The 12,906-nt window shown below is 41.7% G+C and overlaps 1 protein-coding gene across 2 annotated transcripts in view; it reads right to left on the bottom strand.

Annotated features, from left to right (window-relative positions):
* Window positions 1-12,612, bottom strand: part of PRKAG2 (protein kinase AMP-activated non-catalytic subunit gamma 2) — a 183,169-nt gene extending 170,557 nt beyond the window's left edge. The window contains exon 1 of one of the 2 annotated variants that reach the window (XM_042816533.1): window positions 12,246-12,612. In XM_042816533.1, the coding sequence (XP_042672467.1) occupies window positions 12,246-12,344 (99 nt within the window). In that variant the 5' untranslated portion in view covers window positions 12,345-12,612. The remainder of the gene's footprint in view (window positions 1-12,245) is intronic. The other variant, XM_042816532.1, reaches the window with a different exon arrangement.
* Between the last annotated feature and the right edge of the window lie 294 nt (window positions 12,613-12,906).

Below are 12,906 nucleotides of genomic sequence, written 5' to 3'. Positions count from 1 at the left end.
ATTCTTGAGAGCAAATTCTGCTTTTGTTTCATTACAAATAAAAAAATCACAAATATATAATTTTATTCTATTGTATGCATTATAAAATTGATCTGCAAAGCACTTTGGGCTGCTTTGACTTTGAGGACACAGTAAGAACAAGATTCACTTAGACACTGAATCTGCTTTGGCATGATACATTTCAAAATGCCACTAGCATGTTATATCAATAGCTAATCCATTTAAATTTCACATTCCCAATATGTAGCAGCACTTGATAACTAGAACCAAAAAATTAGCATGTTTTCAAGCCAGCCCAGCAGGAAATTGCCGCTACCCCTCACGATTCATGGCTCCTAAAATCCACATCCCCAAATACCCAAAAGGCCTCTACAGGTATACAAGTGAAAAAGAAAGCTTCTAAACTCATCTGGCAGGAGCAGACGAGAGCACAGGATTCCTGCTGTGGGAGTTCTCCTGTGCTCCATGTACATTCCCAATGAGCAAGTCCAGGCATATTTGTTTTCACACAGCCGTTTCCACACTAAGACACATTTCCATTCTCCCCCTCCCTCCTTCTGCTTTTGTATTCCATCGTCCACACCAACAATTAGTGGAAGCGGCTGGCTGCGCCTGCTCACGTTGTTCCCAGGGTTTTCTCCCCCCCTCGCTGAGCTCTGAAGACCATGCATTATTTGACATGACACGACTCAGAGTACTTCTACAGCAACAGCTGCATGCAGGGAAGCAGAGACGAGAAAGAAAGTTAGGTGAGACTACAACCATCTCGGACAGCAGGACTCAAATTAATATACCCGACTGCCTGACCGTGCTGCCCCACATGACTGGGCTTTAATTCACTTCATCTTGCAAAAAAGAAAGACAAAAAGAAAGAAAGAAGGAAAGACAGCATGAAGGTCAGGACACAAAGTCAGCTCACTGTTCCATTTGTTTTGTGACGTTAAAACAGGATATGAAATTGAAAATAATCTCCATACAGCTGGAAACTAAGTCCAGATGTTTTAACATCAGGCAAAAGCAAATTCATAATGTGGTGTGTTGTGGGTGGTTGGTTGGTTGTTGGTTTTTTTCTGAGATCGTTAAATATCTATTGCATTTTGCATCACAGTTCATTTTTCTGGAACACGAGCAATTTGCCAGCTTGTACATGCACACTGAAAGTATTCAGCTTATAGTAAACAGCTGCACGCAGGGCAGTTTCCTTTTGTCCATACACACACAGGCTCTGCACTTGTGTCCTTCCATGTTTTTTTAAATCAACCCAGCCAAGTGCATGGAACATTCAAGACCATAAAACATAACGGTAGACTATTGCTCCCTGGGAACGAACCCTTAGAACTTTCTTATCCGAAAAGGGATGTTCCCTTAAAGCATACACTTAGTATTTCCTGTTGTTCTGTAGCTGAAATGCACAGAAATAAGATTTCACCATTCCTGTGAAAGAAGGTGATCTCCACATGAATGTCCACAGATGCTCAGCTTGTGCGTTCCAGCTCTCATCCATCAACATCCATGTACACTGCTAATTAGATTAGCAGTGTTAGCCTCAGTTACTTTAACTGTTACACATTCAAGGCAATAAGCTGTCATATAGCAGACATGCACATGGAAATTTCATAGAATGATAGAAGCATTTGAGTTGGAAGGGACTCTTAAAGACCACAGAATCACAGAAAAGAAATTCCCCTGACATCCAACCTATATCTTCCCTCCCTCAACTTAAAACCATTTCCCTTGTCCTGCTGTTATCTACCCTTATCGAAGAGTTGATAAGGCCATCTGGTCCAACCCCCCTGCAGTGGACAGGGACACCTACAGCCCCATCAGGTGCTCTGAGTCCATTGAATGTCTCCAGAGACAGAGCATCCACCACATTTTCTGGGCAATCTGTGCCAGAGTTCTGCAACTCTTTTATTACAAAAAACTTCTTCCTTAAGTCCTTTTTTCAGTTTGAAAACATTTTCCCTTGTCTCTTTTCAAAGAAACCAGCTTTCAAAGACAAAGCTGGTTTCCCCATCATTTTCTGACAACTTGAGGTGTCTGCTCTTCTCTTCCCAGTGCCCACAACCAGCAGCACCCCACAAAGCAATATTGACAGTGCAGACTCTCCAGCATCTCCAAATACATCTAAATCCAAACACATCTGTTTAATAAACATTTCACAGAATCACAGAATGGCTGGGGTTGGAAGGGACCTCAAGGATCACGAATCTCCAACCCCTCTGCCACATGCGGGGCCACCAACCTCCACATTCAGCTCTAGACTATTTGAAAAGAATGCATATGCAGATTGTGGCAATGAAAGGTATTTTTCCTCTTAAAAACTTTTAAATATGCAATCAATGATTGTATATTTCTTGTATACAATATACAACCAAAACAACTATCCACGGTGAGTCTGAATGCACTAAATGCCTGCAGTAGATGACAGATTTTAAAAGCTGCACAGGTAGAAATACATAAAGAAAAAATTCTCCCTTGAGAATTTTGCTGCACTTGAAATGAGCTCAGCTTTTTCTCAAGTTAGATTTAAAATTAAAGAGAGTAGAAAAGGAATTTTTTTTTTAAGTCTTCATCATCTGCTGTAATTGGTCACTCCATCAAATATAACTTCATATGTAGTGCAGTCCACCGTGGCACACAGTGTGAGTATTGGTATTGGTGTCAGTCTTTATCATCCAGAGAACAGCTGCTATTTATCTCTCCCCAAATTACTTCCTGGTATTACTTTCCATCTCTGTTCCATTACAAACCAAGCTAACGACTCGTTTTCTTGTTATTTTTTGTCGAGATTTTTTAAAATTTTATTTTAGCTATCAGGTGCAAGAGAATGCTTTTCCCATTCTAAGCTGAAAACACACAGGGAGTGGAAAAAGTAGAAAATCAGCTTTTGTTTTGTAACACATATACATAAAACAGAATGGGAAGAATGGTGTTTTGAAAGCCTGAAAGACATGAGGCTAGATGTTCAAATGTAGGTACTTCAGGATTTCCTGATCTTCAAATACTGCAGGGGGAACTGATGTGCCTAACATCTTATGAAAACCTAGTCTCTGAACTCCAGCATTCTTAGCACCCAATGCTTTTTCTCTAGGATTAATGCTTGAACAGCATTTCAAGTGAACCTGAGTGATCTGTTATTCTTGGGTTTGGGGGATCTCAGACTGTAGTCAGACGGGCATCAAAAGTGAATGAGTTACTGTGGCTTACTGCTTCACTGCTTGTCTTTTTTAGCTGTCAGTGCCCACTATGAAAATGAATCACGTCAGATATTGAAGAAAGTATTTTAATGTTTTACTCACTATCTCAATGGGACAGGAGGATTCACGTCTGCTAATGAAGTCAAACTGGCAAACAGCAGCTTGCTTTGCCTTGGTAGAGGTACAACAGGACAGCTGATGAATGGAGCATTACCCAAAGGTGAGACACATTTTTGCCTTCCTAAGTAACAGCGACTGGTCTGCTTCTGTGCATGGTTAAGCAAGGCATGTGTTCTCTTTTAATGAAAATCAGACTTGTTCATTTAACAGCAACTTCTGCACGCCTGCTGCTGATGCCTCCACAGGTCTGTTTCAGCAAAAGGAGCCAGAACTCTTTAAATTCATAACAAAGAAAAAAGAATTGAAGTAATTGCAGTTTTTTTATTACCGGTATTATCTTATAAAGAAAAATGTTGGCAAGTACCCTCCTGCCTCTGTATAGCTTAGAGCTGTGTACAGTCATTCTCAGGAAGATAGAAAAATAAGGAAAATGTATAATTAATCATCATCCGACTAAAAGAAACCTACTGAAGTAGTGTTTACCTTTAACATCAACTAGCTAAAATAAAAGCACAAAGAGAACAGCTGAGTAATGTTTCTTACCTCCCATTCATCTCGGATTATAAATCTTACATTCATGAACAGTGTTGGCTCAACTCTTCAAATGGCAGAAACTCTCCATTTTCCCACTGAAAATATAGAGCTGGTATTGAGCATTGAGCAGATGTAGGATGTTAATGGGAGTATCCAAGAATAGTTTGAGCCCATGCTGGTATTCCCTGTCTTACAATAAGCTGGCAAAAGAAGAGAGGAATACCCAAATGGGGCAACTGGAAGAACAAGTCAATGGACTGTGGGAATGGAGGCCGGATGCCCGCAAACTCTTTGGAAGGTGCTCTTAGTTGAACACGATTAGCACAGTGTTGTTTATAATGCTTCAAACCCTGTTGCATTTATGGATGATTATGCAATAAACAGCTGAAGATCATTTGTTAAGGGATCTCTGCAGCTGATGTGCCACCACCTATTCAGAAAAAAACAACAACAACAAAACCTGATTTTTCCACATCCACACGAACCACATGGAGGGACACTCATTGATGTTTCACTTTGGATGTCGAATGCCATGTAGTCTTCCCTCACTTATCTAATCTCCTCTATGGTCTTCCTGATCAGGTGGTCAAAAGAGCCCAAACAGTGTTATTTTAGAACACAGAATGACTGTCTGTAGAAATGAAAGGGGAATCCTTGAACTTCACACATATTTTAAAAAAGCAATTACTGAAAGTAATTGCTACCTCAGTCCTGTACAGGGATCCTTATGTGAAAAACACCATAGGAAATAGGATAGGGTTATTATTAAGATGAACTAACCAGGTTTCAAGATCTCATGAGTGCAACTACCCGCTCTTGTACAACATGGGACAAATTGTTTAACTCCAACCATCTTCCTGAATATCAGTACTGCAGGGATTACATTTCCTCTCACACCTGCATTCTATAACATCTTTCAAATCTTCAAAGTCTTCAGAGAGCTTGTCTCTACCAAATTCTAGATCCCATGTGAGCATGGATGTCTAGCTCAACATTTAGCCATGTGGTCTTTCAACGTGGCATACTGATAAGTTAAAAGCAGTTCATAGTTTACCAGCCACCACGTCAAAATGACGGAAAGGTGATACAAAAAAAGTATTACTGTTTTGCACTCTATGCATGGAATATTATTTGTGGGTCTCAAGGTTCACGTTCACCAGTGCAAAGCTTACATATAGCATTCTGCTTTGTCCAACCTGAGGCAATACAGCAGATAGAGATTCAGATAGCTAGGTGATGATTTCATGCTCTTAGCCTTGAACTGCCTTTCCTCATGCTTCTTGATTTAGATCATACTTCCAACACAGAAGACCTGATTAATATTCAGTACCAGCAAATCCCCCTCTAATTAATTTATGCAGAAGGAATGACAATGCATGATGAAAACTACAATCCAGAGGACACAACGCTCTACTGAGAAGCTGGCAAGCTCCCATAAATATTGTGGTAACATTGACTAAGCATCTTTCCTAATCTCTTCCTTACTCTCCCTATTTTCCATAAGCCTTCCTGGGACCTCTGTGCCTCCAGTTTCATTCCCAACTGACAGTATGGTTTTGTCAGAAGTCTACACGACATGACCAAATCCAGTCTCACTTCCCAAATGAACATTACACTTTTGGGATCAGATCCAACCAACTGTGGAGTGTATCACTCCTTTGTTTGGGTAGTGTCTAAACGATATGTAGTCTCAATCACCTTTCACATGCCCAAATGTGAGATTTCAGAAACATGAAGCTGTGCAATCTCCATCCTTGGAGATTATGCAAAATGTGAGGAAACAAGGTCCTCAGCAACGTACTTCATCCAACACTGCTCTCACCAGCCGTGGACCAAAAATATCCAGAGGTCTCTTCCAACTTCAACTCTTCACGATTCTGTAAAAAACACTTGTTGGTAGATGCACCTCATAAAGGCAACATCATGAAAAAGCAAGGCAACATACTGAAAACTCGATTATTTAAAGGAATATAAAGTCCTGAATATAAAGAAATTTGGCAAAGGTTATGGCGAGGTGGCAAAACTAGAGACATCATGATACACTGTACAGACTCCATTCAAAATCAGTGTCATGCAGGTAACAATTCATTTTTCCCAGCATACATGTTATAGGAAATATTAATGGCATCTGTTCAGTCAATCTCATTCTTACACTTTTTCTAAGCAGAGCTTGTCTTTATTGAAATATTTCCACATGCTTGGATCCAAATCCAAAAAGAACTGCAATCACTTCAATATTGCAATCACTTCAATCCTAATCCACCTCAGCAGGTATTGATTTCTCTGATGCCATAAAAAATGGGTTCCCAAATTTTTCTAAAGGAATCGACAGGCATGTAGCTTCTGAAAATCAGACCTGTGCAACAGTGATTCATTGAAGACCAATATGAAATCTAGACGCAGGCAGGAAAATCCTCTGTTTTGTAGTGCTCTACTCCAGCACTCCAACCACTGTGGTAGCTTACCATTCTTCTGCTCTCAGAAACAGGGTATTTTAGTGTCATTATTCCAGCATGATTACCAACATGAAAATTTGACTGCAAATTGCCTGACACCTGTTGTAAATAAATGATGATAAAGGTTTTGTAGAGTGGTTTCGTAGATGTTTATAATGCACACATCTCCTTCTAATGAAACTCTAGGTCTATGAATATGTTCTCTAGCAGCTTAAAATGGGTATATAGATCAATCACCCTGCCTGCAAAAATAGATTAAGTCTTCAGCTTATGACATAGGTTCTGTTTTTGGAACAGAAGATCATCAGTTCCCTGTATAATAATGACCAAAAGGTCTGAACAATCACAGTATGTCATATAAATGACAACAATGAAGCACAGACTGCTATGCAATTGCTATGCATTCCAGTAAGTCATGCTTACATAATGTAATTTACTGCTATAAAGATTTTGTGCGTAGTTTTATGCTAGCAATTTGAGAGACAGCATTACAGAAGCAAGCACTGAATTGATGCATTACATTACAAACCCTAAACCGCCTGAAGAATACACACAAAAATCAGTCTGCAGCAGAAACAGTCTTTTGCACCATTTCAACTCACTGCTAATACTGGAGGTATTTCAGTGGAAGCAAAGTCCTGAGTCACCAAACCACGAATAACATTGTATCGTTACCAGTGACATCTTATATTCACTTACACGTAAGATCATTCCAACTACATGCAAAACATACTTAAGCTACTTTCCCTTTTTGCCTTCGAGGTCATACACAACTCTCCCGACTTGTCAGGCTCCAAGGCTTTCTCAGTGTATCTGCAGTGCAAACAATGGTAGAAAATTGAGACAGCAGACATCTGCAAGCAGATCAGGCTCTGAAACAGGCTAATTGTCGAAGCCTGATGAGCAGCCCAGGGTAGTGTAGTCCACAAAAGGTCTGTTTTTATGCCAGACAGACATGTTCTTCACTCTTCTCGTAACCGACTCTGCTCTTCCACTTTTCCCTATGGAAAAAGGAGCACCTTTTGATACAAATTCAGCTTTTCTTCAAAAAGCTGACAATTTAAGATGCACTCAATCAACATGTATGCCCATAACGGTCTACCAACAACCATGCTGACGCTGTTTTGAATTCCTACTACTTTCTCCTCTCCTTTCCCACTAGCCATGCTGAGCTAGCACAGGGGCACATCAACCGACTTTTATGAGTCCACATACATCATTAACACAAGTGTTTAACCCTATCTTCAAGGCTAAATTCTGCTTCAAGTCACCTCTGAGAAGCTCCCTTGAAAGCAGTGTGGTACCCATGTGAAATTGAATGTAATATGGACCTTGCAGATCTGTGAGCAAGATAGTGGAACCTCTCATCCTGTGTTAATATGGGCACACGGTAACCACAAGATGCTACTGGAAATGATTCAAGAGAAGGAAAGAATGTATCTGGTTTCCTGATATTCTTAGACTGGCATATAAGAAAAGGAAGGAACAGCTTTTGGGAACAGACTCACTGAGGCAGACATAACATGGTGCCGTGTCATCTGGGCTCTGAAAAGTAGCATGACTGACCTTACAGTTTACATATTAAAACTGAACTAACTCTTAACAACATGAACTCTCTTTGGCAAAGGACTACAAAATCATGAATTCACCTTCTTCAGAAGTCCTTTGCTTAGTCCTGATCTCTCCAGGAGGGTGACACCTCCTTCTATTTCAGTAATTCCCAATACAAGCATGGTGTGAACAACATTCCCAGGAACCAAGTTTCAATATCCACGTTTCTGTAAGTTTTCTTCTACATTCACAACTTATTCCAACTATGAAATTCACGTTTTTCCTCTGTGCTCACAGATCTCACAGGGCTCTCAGGGATAAATAATGGAAGGAGGATGAGATAATTTAGGAATAGAACCTTCTATCAGAAATGGGATGTTTTAAAGAAGCAGTACTTTTCAACTAAACGATGACCACTTTGTGTTATGCTTTAAAACTAAAAACACCAACAGCTTCTTTAATCACAGTAGCAACTATTGATTGCAAACAGGAATCCTTTACTCTTCAGATAGACTCGAAGTACAGACTCAAAGCTCCTAAGCAAATACCTGTTGCCTTCTTCAGATGTTTAAGATGTCAGCCCTTTAGGCAGGAGTCCAAACGTAAACTTCAAGGCCACAGAAGCTCAGGACAACTCAGAGTCTGCCTGTGAGAGCAAGAGGGAGGACAGCTGCAGATTTAATTTTAGAGAAACATTTCTCTCTCCTCTTTGTCTCCATCTCCTCTTCACAAGAAAAGAAACACCTTTTTTCATTCTTTGATCCCATCGAAAGCTGATTTCTCCAACTTCCTTGAAAGAGCCAACAACCTTACTTCTCATCTGCAGCTTTCTAAAGCATTCCTGAGACTTACGTGCAATTCTCACCAGCCCAACCAACAATCACCAGGAGACAAGACTCACCCTGCAAAAACTGTCACTGAACAAAATTTCACAGTGACTCATTAGGCACACAGTCTGTAATGACTTTGCAAGCGTGGCAAGGAAGATGGAGGGGCAAAGCCTGAGCCAACACTAGCTGTCAGAACATCACTGTAACTTCTCATGTCAGAAAATATTAAGCCATCTGATGTTTCAGCCTGGCATTCCAACATAATAACAGGCCTGGAAACAGTAATCAATTTGCAAATTGAGGAATCTGCTCAGAAATACAGCAGATGACAGAGAAATATGCAAGAGTGTACAGAAACGTTTGTGTGATATTGACAATAAAGGTCTTCCAGAGCCTCCCTGTTGCTTTGTTGTCAGGGCTGAAGTATCTGAGACAGTGGCTGGAACTGAAAAGAAGATGCTTTCACATTTATGTGCAGACGTAATCTTTGTCCTTATTATGAAAAAAAAAAAAAACCTCTTTGTTTCTTTGCATAAAATGTCACCTTGTGACATATTTGGGTACAAACCAAGGAAGTGCCAAAGCTCTGCAATTCTCACCTGCCAGGAGCAGCAGGTGCTTGGAGCTTGCCATGGTGAGGCTCTTGAGACATGTTCTGCTCTCAGCCACAATAGTGTAAACACAACAGAACTTTGTTGGCACTGACTGAACTATCCCAGCTGTAATAGAAAACAAGCAAGAGCAGAATCTCTCCTTTTTATAGCAACATGGGACAGAATGATAATATTAACATTAGAACAGACTGATTTTGCAAGATGACAAAAGAACATGCTGATCTCACTATGGTGAGCTCCTTCCTACTCAGTAGACTATTGCATCCCATCTTAGAGGTCTTAAAACGTTCAAAGCAATGTGGAAGCATTATCTTCTAATAGCTTAAAAAGGAGTTCTATAATGCTAATGTCTTCGTCTGAAAGTTGTGATACATCTAGAGAGCAAGGAGTTGTATCCAAATCTGTAGTGGATTCCAATGGCAACGGATCAGAAATTTCCACTTGGGCATTTCTAAATTCAAGGCTTTAAAATACGCTGCTGGGAAAGGCAGAGGTTGACACGACCACTACCTCACAAAGGCTCCTGTGGTCGAATTGTGGTCCATCCAAATCAGTAGTTGGTAGTTGTGCATTTGCAAAGAAAACAACAAAGGAACTAAAAAGTTGTTCAATCAGTCCAGCACTTCAGCAAATACTTCCCAGCCATGCCACCAGAACACTGAGTCCCCCACTTTACTCTTGGTTACCGAATGACAAGTCTAGAAGACTCAACTAGCAGAAACTTAGAGGTCTACTGCTATTTCCAGAAGCAAAGCCTGGGCACCACTAAATTGTCCCAAAGGAGATTCAACACAGAAAGAAAGCAAAAATAGACTGTTTTATATATTTTTTTTAATAATATCCTGATGCTCTTGCTCAAGAAAGATGTACCTGAGAAATGTCCTGGGGTGCTGCAGGACACAAACCAGCTTTCTTAAATTGGTGTTTTTTCCCATTGTCAGAGGCCAACCAAAAAAAATAAGACTGCGTGGGAGAGGGATGGAAAACATACAAGTTTTTATTTCGACATGCTTACTATTCCACAATTTTCTAACCCAAACGGAGGGCAGTTTGCATTATTCACCTTTCTTTTTCACAGTATTTGTCATTGTTTTCAAAGTCAGAGTTTCTACACGGTTAATAAAGATGCTTTAGGACAGCCTGCATCACAACAGCACCTTTCTCTCTTGCTGCAACTGACTCCTCTCTCTCTTCCTGTTCAGACCTTTCCCGTTTCTAACTTGAAGATCTCAAAGAGCAGGAATTACATGTCTCAGCAATAAACACGATCTCACAATAAAACAAAGAAGAGGATGAACAAAATAAAAATGACTGTCTGGTGAAAGCTCCCTTGACAACTACAGCTACACTGACAGGCGCCGCTGAAATAACAGGAATGATGCTTCAAAACAACAGCCAAGAAAACGTTATGAAAGAGAAAAAAAACAGTCTAAATGGATCTTTTCAAATGCAGATTCCACTGTCAAATGAGGAGAACACAAAAATGTTCTTTCTTACAGCACAGTCACACTTCACACTTAAGCTGCCAGATAACAGAAAACCACCAAAAAGGAGGGTACTACCTGTAAAGATCTGGGCCCAATAGCTCACTTTGGGAATGATAAAATAATGCAGTATGGAACAGAGGGATCACATTTGGAGGATAGGAAGGAGGGATGGAAGGCTTGTTGCCAAGTCTTGAACTGCTCCCAACTGGGTGAACAATAAAACTCATGTGGGCTTCGGTGCAACATCAGGCTTGTGTCTGAGTAACCACCACTAGCTAAAGGACAAACTGAAGAGCAAAGAAACGAAACCATAAAGTAACATGAAAAATTAAGGTCCAGGACTCACGGTGTTCCACCCAGGACAGAGCTGAAGTAACGCTTGTGAAGAAATATGCCTATAGGCTTAAGGAACCTCAGCTGCAAAGTACTGCATGATAAAGATTAATGCTCAAAAACTCCCATCACAAACACACAGCAGCACCACGTTAGACTCATTTCTCCCAGCACTGAGTGCACTCACACAGAACAGCAGAAATCTGGCTTAGGCTCCTGGGTTTGCAGTCATCTCCAGAGAAAAACAAAATCTGCAGAAGAGCCATGAGTTGCTCCTCCATCTTATTCCACATGCTTAAGACCTAATGCACTTCTTTTGACTTCTTATTTCTCTCTAAAAGAAAGGAAAAACTTACAAATATGTTTTTGCTCCTTAGTGTCCTGGCAGACACATGTGCAGGACTGTTTCCCACTTTTATATGATGAGATTAAATTAAAAAATATATTCAACAAAGAAACAGAGTGCACAGAAAAAGATATCAGACATTTCCTGCAAGAAGCACTGGAAGCAAAACCATGTACTAAGAATAAAACAGCTAAATAGATAACAAGAAGGCCCTGATAGCAAAATAATAACAAAAGCAAGCAAACAACAAGAAAGCAATAATCAAAAGGGATGTAAACACTGCAGGCTCACATAATGAGGCAGCTTCTGAGTACTCATTGGAACAGAGAGAAACTTCTGGTCTGAGATTATTTGGTACATATATAGTACAGATTCTTGCATGTTTCCTTACTGTGTGAACATACGACCCAAAACTGAGTTGGGGCACGAGTGCATGGCTCGCTTCTCTGTTCCAGCATGGTCATACAACTGCTCCTGACTCTTCAGCAACAAACAGACTTGTGGGACAAAATCAAAGGGAGCTCTGGGTCCCCGTGCCGGGGGAGATTCAGATGTGAATTGGATCTGAGACACGAAACCGTCAGATAAAATGCACTCCGTCAACCCCAAAGCACGGACAGTTTCCAGATCCACAAGTGAGGATGCTGGGACCAACACCCCCACCTCCAGACCGCGGTACCCGCAGCAGAAACACCGTCCCGTGCCTCCAGCCCCGTGTCAGGGAAAAACAACGCCGCTGGCTGCCAAGGGGAGGGAGAGCAGAGAACCACTTACGGGGATGTGCACTCGCAGCACGAGCTTCTTCTGGCTGGAGCCTCTCCTGCCGCTGCCGGACGAGTCCTTCTTCTTGGTGTCCATGGCAGTGCTGCCCATCCCGGCCCGGAGAGGTGGGCTCTCTTCCACTTATCCCATCGGCAGCAGTCACTCCGTGCTCCCGTGCTCCTTAATTATTATTATTTTTTTTTTAATGGTCTTAGGAAATAAGGGGGGGAAGAAGCAGGGGGGAAGGGGAGGAGTTTCTGCAGCTCCAGCCTTTAATCCAGCAGCGAGGTGTCAGGGGTCCCTTCTGCGGAGCGGGAGATGTCCTCAGCAGCGCTGCTCGCTTTGCTTCTCACCCTTCCGCCCTCTCAACAGCCCCCGGAGTGTCCCTGTGGGGGGGTGGGAAGGTAAGAAAGTTTTCTCCCCTTCTCTCGCGCTCTCCTTAAAAGAAATTAACTCCTAAATTATTATTAATAATAATAATTACATACAAATCCAAAGGGCCGAGGTCGGAGGAGTGCGTAAGGCGAGCTGCCGGGCCCGGGCCGCTCCACACGGAGCTCCGCGGAGCCTCGCGCCGGGCTGAGGCGGGCGGGAGCCCCGTGGGGCGGGAGGAGGTGCCCGGGCGCTGCCGAAAGCCTCGGGCGGCTCCACAGGAAGTGCAGACAGAGCGAAG

Source organism: Centrocercus urophasianus, unplaced genomic scaffold, assembly GCF_019232065.1.
Source record: "Centrocercus urophasianus isolate 14NV4802_14NV808 unplaced genomic scaffold, USGS_Curo_1.0 seq_16, whole genome shotgun sequence".
Lineage (NCBI taxonomy): Eukaryota > Metazoa > Chordata > Aves > Galliformes > Phasianidae > Centrocercus > Centrocercus urophasianus.
Note: the sequence above shows the minus strand (reverse complement) of the source record. Positions and strands in the feature narration are given on the sequence as shown.